This window comes from Mytilus trossulus, chromosome 1 (genome assembly GCF_036588685.1).
Source record: "Mytilus trossulus isolate FHL-02 chromosome 1, PNRI_Mtr1.1.1.hap1, whole genome shotgun sequence".
NCBI classification, from domain to species: Eukaryota; Metazoa; Mollusca; class Bivalvia; order Mytilida; family Mytilidae; genus Mytilus; species Mytilus trossulus.
In genome coordinates, this window is record NC_086373.1 from 16,410,294 (window position 1) to 16,422,106 (window position 11,813).

The 11,813-nt window shown below is 30.6% G+C and overlaps 1 protein-coding gene across 1 annotated transcript in view; it reads right to left on the reverse strand.

Annotated features, from left to right (window-relative positions):
* Nucleotides 1-11,249, reverse strand: part of LOC134716693 (uncharacterized) — a 30,040-nt gene extending 18,791 nt beyond the window's left edge. The window contains exon 1 of the mRNA XM_063579701.1: nucleotides 11,088-11,249. Within this exon, the coding sequence (XP_063435771.1) occupies nucleotides 11,088-11,168 (81 nt within the window). The 5' untranslated portion in view covers nucleotides 11,169-11,249. The remainder of the gene's footprint in view (nucleotides 1-11,087) is intronic.
* Nucleotides 11,250-11,813: the final 564 nt, after the last annotated feature.

An 11,813-nucleotide genomic window follows, 5' to 3' on the forward strand; every position in this document is an offset into this window, starting at 1 on the left:
CTTTCAAAACCATAGATATCTTATGAAAACCTTATTGTGACTAATAAGGAGAAATGTATGAAGTGTTTTCAGCCAATTTCCTTGTACTACATTTTCTAATCTTCATGAATAAATAATGTTATGTAAATATTTCTTCATACTATTTAAAATATATAGGATTTGCTTACTCAAACAACAACAAAAGATAAAATACCTAACCAAAATATTCTCATACAAAATTACAAGGTTCAAATTATTATTTTATGTCATTAGATATGTACTTTGTGTTTGTTTATTCCACATTTTTTACAGGTTTAGAGGAATGGTTGAGACCTCACAAAATATGTTTAACCCAGCAGCATTCTAGCCGCTGTCATAAGTCAGGAACTTATGTCCACTGTTAGTTTTGTATGTTTTTTTTTTTTTATTTTGGTTGGTTAATAGGTTTCTGAGTTTACTGTTACTGAACTAGTACACATTTTTTGTTTTAGGGGCCAGATCACGCCTGACTACAGTGCGGGATTTTCTAGTGACATTGAAGACCAATTGGTGGCCTTGGCCTGTTTTCTGCTCTTGGTTGGATTGTTGTCCTTTGACACATTTTCCTGATTACCATTCTCAATTTTATTTATAGAAAAAAATAATTGTATGCAACATAAAAACTCATAGTTCCTATACAAAAAGAATTATTTCATAATACCTGACTGCATTATGTATAAAGATAAAGTACAAATTGTTACACAATGTATATTATTCAAATTCACAACAAAAGGCTTTTGTGGATACATGTATTTGCATGAATCACCTTGACAGAACTTCCTGATTGAAAAACTTTAATTGACCTGATTGTTCACATTTCACTACCTGCATTCAGACTGACATCTTTAAAGAAAATATTCAAACTAGTAACCTAAGTATTATTGGTTTTCATATCAATTGATCAGAAAACTTGATTTCAATAGCTATTGGGCATTTAAATTTTATTTATTTTCAACAACCTTATTATTTAAGGCATCTAAATCTTTCAAATAAAAACATAAATTAGTTCAATATATTCTTTTTAAATCGAAAAAAAAATCTTTTCTAAATACATGGGAAGAAGATTTTAGTTGTCCAATTATGATAATACAAGTGCATGTATCAAAAATTTACTGTTTGTTCCTATGCTAATGAAATGCCAGGCGCTGATACAGAGGGGGGTTCCAGGGGTTGAAACCCCCCTTTTTTTCGACGATCAATGCATTTGAATGGGAACATGTAGTTGGAAACCCCCCTTTTATCCTGGGTTAGGAACCCCCCCTTTTTTAAAATGGCTAGATCCGCCCCTAAATGCTAATGAAATACTACAACCTAAATAATTCAATCTACATATGGTGGTGCTTTACCTCGTGAGTATGAGAGGTGATTACAAGGAAGGCCAGAATCCTTTTGGAAATACAACTACTTGTTGAAATAACTTACAATGACATGTTCAGACTATGAACCTTCTATACAATTTAAAACTCTGCCACATGATACAATGCAGTTAACCACTATAATTGTTAGTTTTTTTATATAACAAATTTTAGCTATTATCTTCCTATTTCAGTGAACTAAAGTTACTGTATGGAAACCAAGTGTGTCTTCAGACGACAACATCATAGCATTATACAAACAAACAAAAATTGTGGTCCTATAAAAACTTGCATTTCAGCTCTTTTTCTATACTTATATTTTCATTACAATGTCTACAATAAAGTCAAATGTAGGTAAACCACAGCAATAAGTTTGTTTATATAAATCATTTAAAAAAAAGTTAACATCTGCATAGAAAGTACGAAGAAAATCCTGAAAATAAGTAGAATTGTACCTGTCCAATGGCTATCAAACAAGGTCACAATATTGTAAATTCATGGAATTTAAAACAAATCATTTCATTTTTTTTCATTTATTTGTTTATAACCAAATACCTCATAACCAAATACCTCAATATCTACATGGCAGGCTGAAAAATATGTTACTTAAAAAAAAATCTTGATTTCAAGTGCCCCTGCAACTTTAATACTTGATACAACAACTGTAAGACAGCAGAAAAGATACTCTTTTTCATGTCCCTTATGACAATATTCAGTTATGAAGTTTATAAAGGTTGACCTGAGCTGGAACTATATATGGACATTCTGGGAAAAATCATGGTCAAGTTGATAATCTATTTGTAAGGTTAATACCCCTTTTTAGACCTTAGTTCATGGATTGGGTATTTGATCTAATATCAGGACACAATTTTAAAATTTCAATCAGACTCTTTAAGTACAGAAAGAGAAAAACTTTTTTTTTGTTTAATTAATGGCGAATTGTTTTCCTTTAAGTCAATTATTTTTTTCTTTTTTCTTTTTCAATCTTCAATTCTGAAAGATTTCTAAAACAAGCAAAAGTAAATAAAAACTTTAACAGAGAAAAGTTTATAAATTAAGTTTAATTTATTGTTATACATGCATATTTTTGACAATTTGTCATTACCATAAACACTTTTTTATATTATCAAACACAGATTTGTAGGTGACTTTTGACAACATCTTCCCTTTACATGCACAAGTTACACCAACTTTTCTGTACAACAGTTACTGACAACATTCTGACATGCTCTGTTCATCAAAACAAAATCTTCTTTTAATCATAATCATTATAATTCAGCTGTTGTATTGGCAAGAACAAAATATTTATTCATCAACAAGGTTTGTCAGCATAAACATGTACTTGTATGACACATTTCAATCCCACATCTTAGAATCTAAATATCTGTCAGACTGTCCATCCACCAACATACAGACTTCTTTTATCTTTCACTGTAGGTATGAAGATTTATTGAGAACACTCATCTTACCTCGTGTCCATAAATTAATAAGATGAACAGTAATTTACCATTATTCTAAACTTGTAAATCTATTTAGAATATATTGACATAAATGAACAAGTATGTGTCCCTTGTACATGGATGCCCCATCCACCCTATCATTTTCTATGTTTAGTGGACCGTGAAAATGGGGGAAAATCTCTAATTTGGCTTTAAAATTAGAAAAATCATATCTTAGGGTACATGCATACTGATCCATACTATAAGTTTCATGTTGATTGGTCTTCAACTTCATCGAAAACTACCTCAACCAAAAACTTTAACCTGAAGGCGGACAGACACACAGACTAGAAAACATAATACCCAAATGGGGCATAAAAATCCTGAAGGAGTTTCGTAACTCGACCAATGGTGCAACCATATGATCATATTACATATAATTTGATTGACTACATGTACCTGTCCATAATATTATAAGTTACTATGGATACATTTTTTTGTGGGTATCAATATTTGTGGATTGATGAGTACTTGTACTTCTGTGGATAATTTAACTCATGGTTTTGCCAAAGTCTGAACATGCTGAATACAATCCTTTAGAAAATTCATACTTTGTTGAATTTGATTTGAATTTGTGGTTTACCTCAGTGGTATACCAATACCCACTACATATAAATTTACACAAAAAATAACCAATATTGTTTGAGGAATAAGTTTTTCAAAGAATAACAAGTCCCGAAATTAAAGCTAAAATAGAGTTGTATGAAAAATATTCTATATAGTCACAAACTTATTGATGGAATACATGGAATACTTAACCAATATCCCATAAAGATTTAACCTCAAGTAGAAATTCTCTTAAAAAAGATTTAACAGATAACATTAAGATGCTGTATAATATTAAATATGTACACCCATGTACACGTATGCATATTTGTCACACACTTGATCTTTGTTTAGATAATTTTAATTATTCAATTCTGTACGAATTCATATTGTTTTCCTGTTTGAAAATGATATACATGTATTCGTCATATTTAAAAAAAAAAAAAAAAACTTTTTCTAATGTGGGTGTTTAATTAGATGAGGAGATGTGGTATGACTGCAAATTAGAAAAGTGACTATAACAGTCAAAATAAAGTGGTAGTAAGCAATTATAACCCACGCTTCAACAATGAGAAAAATATAAATATAAAATATAGTCTTGAATATAGAAAAGGTCCAAGCATGAAAAATGTCTAACAATTCAAAATATTTGAAAGGGTTCCGCGGAACCCAGTGTCTCACCTACTTTTGCTGTAAATCGCAGGCTCAACAAAAACGAGGAAAAAAATCAATAAAAATATTCCTCTTGATACTAGCTATCTTATGATCTGTCCAAGTTTGGTAAAAATCTAGGATAGTTAATGAATCTAATAAATGTTTTGAAAACTTTAACTGCAGACTGTATGTAATGCTAACTGGAAGAAGTCCGTTTAAAAGTAAACAAGATGCTCTGCAGGGCATAGCTTTATACAACCGCAGAGGTTGAACCCTGAACGGTTGGGGCAAGTATGGACACAACATTCAAGCTGGATTCAGCTCTAAATTTGGATTGTGATTAAATAGTTGACACAGCATAGGTTTCTGACACAGAATGAATGTGTTCTAATGAACTTAAAATTTTTGTTTTCTCTTAGAGCAATTCACTATGCTGTTGAATGTTAATCCTCTCAAAAAAATGTTTGAAGAAATTTTCTTTTTATTTATGAAATTTCAAATGAGAAAAATTGAACCCAATTTTTTTAATCACATCCCCCTTTCCCTTATTCCAAAACTAATCAAATCAAAATTTCTAATGGAGTTTGCAGCAATAACTACTCATTTAAATACATAATAAAATATTAAGATGTAAAAAAACTGCTTGTTATCACTGAATGGTAAAGATTATTTTAATTTATCAGTTGGTAGTAAAAAGTGAATATACATTGTATATTGTATATAACAAAGATTTAAGTTGATTCTGGACAAAGAAAGATAACTCCAATTAAAAAAAATCTTGCTATTGCACAATATTGTGTAATTAGATATTTCTTGCTTACTATTCTGGACCAAGAAAGATAACTCTAATTAAAAAAAAAATTGCTATTTCACAATATTGTGCAATTAGATATTTCTTGCCATTGCGCAATACTGTGCAATTGAAAAGACTTGCTATTGCACAATACTTGATATAATAGTTTTAGATCCTGATTTGGACCAACTTGAAAACTGGACCCATAATCAAAAATCTAAGTACATGTTTGGATTCAGCATATCAAAGAACCTCAAGATTTCAATTTTTGTTAAAATCAAACTAAGTTTAATTTTGAACCCTTTGAACTTTAATGTAGACCAATTTGAAAACAGGACCAAAAATGAAGAATCTACATACACAGTTAGATTTGGCATATCAAAGAACCCCGTTTATTCAATTTTTGATGAAATCAAACAAAGTTTAATTTTGGACCCCGATTTGGACCAACTTGAAAACTGGGCCAATAATCAAGAATCTAAGTACATTTTTAGATTCAGCATATCAAAGAACCCAACCAATTCATTTTTTGTCAAAATCAAACTAAGTTTAATTTTGGACCCTTTGGACCTTAATGTAGACCAATTTGAAACGGGACCAAAAGTTAAGAATCTACATACACAGTTAGATTCGGCATATCAAAGAACCCCAATTATTCAATTTTGATGAAATCAAACAAAGTTTAATTTTGGACCCTTTGGGCCCATTATTCCTAAACTGTTGGGACCAAAACTCCCAAAACCAATACCAACCTTCCTTTTATAGTCATAAACCTTGTGTTTAAATTTCATAGATTTCTATTTACTTAGACTAACGTTATGGTGCAAAAACCAAGAAAAATGCTTTGTTGGGTCCCTTTTTGGCCCCTAATTCTTAAACTGTTGGGAACTTAACTCCCAAAATCAATACCAACCTTCCTTTTGTGGTCATAAACATTGTGTTTAAATTTCATTGATTTCTATTGACTTAAACTAAAGTTATTGTGCGAAAACCAAGAATAATGCTTATTTGGGCCCTTTTTTGGCCCCCAATTCCTAAACTGTTGAAACCAAAACTCCCAAAATCAATCCCAACCTTTCTTTTGTGGTCATAAACCTTGTATCAAAATTTCATAGATTTCTATTAGGCCACACCAATTTAATTTCTTGTTCTACGGATTTTTGGACTCTAAAAATTGGGGCGAGCGAGTGATTTGAAAATTTCAATAAAAAAATATTTAATTTGCAAATTTTTGAGGCAAAGCTTAAAAAGTAAAGGCGAGCGATTATAATTTTTTTTTGTAAAAATAAAATAGTAGGTTTTGACTATATTAAAACTTGATTTATCACTTGTATCTTGACATTTCTTTAATTTATGAAGTATTTTTTCCCTGTTCAACAAGAAATAATTGAATAATTAAATCTGGTCTATGTATGTGTGACTGACAATGAGACAATTCTCCATCCAAGTCATAATCAGGTTCAGAACAACCCCTTAATGTTATGAATATCCCTTTTATGAGGGTTCAAAATATAAAAGTTATAATATATTTTTGAGTAAAAAAAAAAATACAAAAGGGCTTATATTTTCCCAAAGAACTATAATATTTGGTATTAAATGGTCAAAATATGTCCAAGAATTTTGTAATATTCCTGGACTTTAACCATGTTAACACATTTACTTTAACAGTTTAATATAATTTAAATAAGTGGACCCATCCCTCTTTTAGAAAAGTTGTTTAAAATATAATGTATTTCTCCTCTTTTTGAGTAAAAAATTCTAAGTTGTCAAAGGTTTTGTAAAGTAGCACTGTGCAAATCCTTAGTATAAATTTTCTATTTTCATTTCTACAACAGACTGAACAGTAAACATGGTAAAATGACCGCTTCAAGGCCCTTGTCTGAGGGAGGGTTGGTCCCAACCTGATAATAACAAACATAGGTCAAAGTACGGCCTTTTACACAGTGCTTTGATCAAGACCAACCAGCAAGCTATATCAGACCACAACTTAGTAGGCCTAATGTACACAATTCGAACAGGAAAACCAACGATCTAAATTATATTTCCAAACGGGAAAATACCAATGAACCACATCAACAAACGATAACTGCTGAACGACAGGTCTCTGAATCAACCAGGACAGGTGCACAAACCTGCAGCGGGTATGACCGTCAGCATACATTATAATTGCAGTTGAAGGCAAATCCTTCAGAAGTTCTTTGAACTTTATTTTAACAACGAACATTTTTTTATAGGGAATATAAGTTAGGGGGAAAGAAACCAACGTTTTGTTCTGTACTTGTATTTCTATTTATATCGGAGCACTCACGCTTGGAATAAATTGGTTTCATGCCGAAACAAATATTCTCGCAGATATTTACAGTGTTGTGGGGTGCTGATAGGTTTAAAATCGTTATATACAGGCTAGACTGTGATTTTAAAAAACAAATGTTGAGATTTTCATATAATATTTACAAAAAAAACGGTGCGGGAAATGGACATGATTTCATATCCGGATGCGGGAAGCGGGAATATAAAAAAAATAAAAAAATCTGTTTTGAAAAAAATAGGTGCGGGCGGGTCCGTCGAACAAGGAATCAAATTGGTGTGGCCTTAGCTTAAACTAAAGTTATAGTGCGAAAACCAAGAAAATGCTTATTTGGGCCCTTTTTGGCCCCTAATTCCTAAAATGTTGGGACCAAAACTCCCAAAATCAATACCAACCTTCCTTTTGTGGTCATAAACCTTGTGTTAAAATTTCATAGATTTCTATTCACTTTTACTAAAGTTAGAGTGCGAAAACTAAAAGTATTCGGACGACGATGATGACGACGATGACGACAACGACAACGTGATAGCAATATACGACGAAAAATTTGTCGTATAAAAACAGAAAAATGGAGTTATCTTTTTAAAAAATTTACTTCTGGATACTATCTTTATATGATCATAAATAAGCTTCTGTCCAAGTTTGGTACAAACCCAGGATAGTTTAAGAAAGTTATTAAAATTTTAAAAACTTTAACCACAGAGTGAATGTAATGTTTCCCCACAGAAAAACTAAGTCCATTTAAAAGTAAAATACGGAAAAAATGGATTTATTTTTTTACAAAATATACTTCTGGATACTATCATATGATCATAAACAAGCTTCTGTCCAAGATTGGTACAAACCAAGGATAGTTTCAGAAAGTTATTAAAATTCTAAAAACTATAACTACAGAGTGAATGTAATGTTTCCCAGCAGAAAAAACTAAGTCCATTTATAAGTAAAATACAGAAAAAATGGATTTTTATTTTTACAAAATTTACTCCTGGATACTATCTTATGATCATAAACAAGCTTCTGTCCAAGTTTGGTAGAAATCCAGTAATATAGTTTAAGAAATTTATTAAAAATTTCAAAAACTTTAACCACACAGTGAATATTTGTGGACACCGTCGCTGCCGACGGAATGTAAAAAAACAAATATTTCAGTGTATGAGGCCTGAAGGAATATCAGTTTTAAAGCTAAAAGCTAACCCTCTTTAAATTATTATTATTATTATCATTTCTGGAAAATTTGTTGTGCTTCATCTTACTATCCCTTGACTTATTCTACTAATTTCCATATGAGTTTTCTGATATTGAATGTAAAGTACATTATTGTCATTGATCCCTTTAATTTTCAGGCAAAATTTACATTAAAACTTTAAAAATAGTACTAACAGGATAGAACTTGTTCTAATTTGATTAAGAAGTTATTTTAACCACAAAAAATATTTACCCTCACTTGGGTAATTATATTTTATTTGATATATCCAATTTGGATATGCTTCAGTAATTTTAGAATCCCACGATCTTTAAATTTGTTTTTTTTTGTAACCATCAGTATTTACTTTACATCAAATCAATACTAATGCTAACAACAAAACGGTACCTTTATAGCATTGTCATCATTGAAATCTGAATAATGGGCGAATAAAATATGCAAACATAAACAAAGCAACAGTTTATTTTCAGTATCAAATATATCGGCTAATGGTGTGTAATCTAATTACTTTTTTATGTTAAGTTTTAATGGTTTATCAATTACAATATATTTAATGTATTAAACTATTATTTTAGGATAGGAATTACCTTAATCCCACAAGCTTCCATTTTTAGCTGCTTTGTGAGACAAATGACACTGAAATTTTCATCGTCATTCATCATGTATTCTAAATATGAGCTACCCTTAGGGTTAAACAGAGAAAATCAGAAATAACCAGATGGATGTTCCATATAACATACATAATCACTTCTTATTACATGTGCCAGCACGAAAATCTCAGTATGGTTTATCAGGATCATCTACATGTATGTTCACAACATACCTCCCCCTTAACAGGCAAAATCTACAACCCCCCTTCCCACCCCCTAAAACATACTGTATTGAATATTACATTTGTACTAATCAATAATTGAAATCAGGTTAAATTTCAGATAACAAACATCCTTTCTTTTATTTATTGTCTGATTTAATTTTCGAGTGGATATAATAAAACTAAAATGTTTTTTTAAACTCAAGGTAAACTAGTACTAAAGTCAAAGTAAAAATCTTTTTGGTAGAGGACAACACATATTTAAACTGTTTAACTATATTGATAATTATTCAGGTTCTTGTAATGCATCACCATTAATACCTACAGTATCCATCATGAATATATGTATGAATATGACATATTTTCATAAAGTTTTCGAAGTAGTCCTTTAATCATTTTTTTTTTAGCCAGACAAACGATTTACAAAATCAGACAACTATCTTCCAGAGTATAAATGCTGATTCAATAAGCATATATACATGCAGGCTTCAGTTTTTATGTATCCTTTAACCATTGTTAACAGACACATTATAACGTTAACTTAGTTAGTGATACAATGTAGGGACTCATATGATAAAATGTGAAAACAATTCAAATGAAAAAAATTACCATACATGTACCTTGAGAAAAATCCAAATGGTGTGTAAATCATCTTCATACATTGGTGCATGTTATATTTGTTTAATTCTAAGCAGACAAATTTTTTTTGACATCCTCAAAAATTTTTATACTTTAAAAATGTTTTATATTAGAGAACCATCAATACATACATGACATACTGTTGTCACATTCCTAGTTGCTCCCCTGATTTTCTTAAATTCTTAAATTTTATTCAAGGTATGTGAAGTTTATCAAAAACAATCACAGGGATCTTAAAGGATTATTGGATGAACAAGGATGGATAACAATAATTTAAGTTTCTTGAAAATTGATGTACCAAGTCAAATCCCATTTGAAATCAACTCTAAAACGTTGACAGTTTCTGGATGTCCATACAAATGTATAAAAGCTAAAGGCTGCAATCGTTTAATGCACAAAACTTAATTAGAAAATGTATATTTATATTTGACAATAAGGTAGATACTTCTACTCATTCATGCATGAATATAATTCGAGTTATATGTTCTTCATTGAAATTCAATATAAAATCACCAAAGCAAACATTATTATATTCAATGTAAAGTATTGCATAATTCTTCAATAAATAAAAAAAAAAAATGGATTCAGAAACAAGAGAATAATATGTCTAGGTCTTAATATAACCAAACAAGAAATCAAGAGAACACAATCACTGAGAGTGAGTCAATCCAAATATTATTTTTTTTCTCTTCTTTTTAAAGGAATACATTGCTGGCCAGCTGTTCTCTTCTTTTTTTTCTTATCTGGCAGCCACAATTAGAAAACTGTTGGATTAAATCCATACTAATAATAAGAATTTGAATACAATAACATATTTGTTTATGGTTTTTTCTAACGTTTGTTTTGGGGTTTGGGTTGGGTTTGTTTTGTTTTGTTTTTTTATTGGGATGAGGGGGGGGGGGGGGGGTTGTAACGTCTTTATTTTGTGGTAATTCGTGGCGTTATTGCTATAATCAAATATAAAACGCGAGATAAAGCTTTTCCTATTTATAGATTATGATAGTAGTGGCTTATCATTCTGAAAACTTTACGATTAGGGTTTTTCCACGATATTCCATGTACATGACAGCATTGTACAGTATAACACGGATAGTTTTTAATTAATACTAAATATTAAACTGCTTTCAAAAAATCATTTGGACTGATAAAAAGATTTTTTTTAGAGCTTGTGCGCAAAAAAGTTTATAAAGTTTTCGTATCGATCAGTTGATAAAGCGTGACCTTCCCTTTTCTGATTGCATGTTTACATTAACAACTTACCTCGGAATAACAAGGTTTATTCTTAAAATCAGCTTCACATGTTATCCAGATAACAATAAGATAGTAGATATAAAGTGACATCTTAACTTTGTAAAGTGTGACATTTCATATTACGTTGATTGTCCACTCGGTGACTTCACACGTTGTTACTCCTACCAATGTTTACATTTGTTACGTTCCGAATGGCCCAACACCTTCGGAAAACAAAAAGTGGCATATGGCGGGAAGAATTAAACGCTTATCCGTGTGGGAGTTTTTAAATAATTACCGGCAATCGCTATCATAATTCTGATTATTATATCAAACCGGCCAACCTTTAACACTCCAGGAATAGCAAATTCTATCAACAATAAGGTATTGGCCATCTCATACTGAATATATATTTCTGTCACGTGTGCCCCGCCGTTAAACATATCCACAAGTCATACAATCATATCAATCAGTTTTTTTTATCATTTATTTTTTCGAAAAGGTCTTTTTTCTATGACATAACTAAACGCCCAGATCACTAGCTCTCAGTGTATTAGAATTCTGATGTGACCATATTGTGATAGATGCACAGCTGTAACTCATATATTAAATCAAATCAAATCAAATCAAATATTTTATTGTCATATAAACTTTACAGTTTGTGACCAACATATATTAACACAATAAACATATATACATACATATTAAAATACACAATAACAACAGCATCAATTTTTTTAACAACAAACAAGTTGT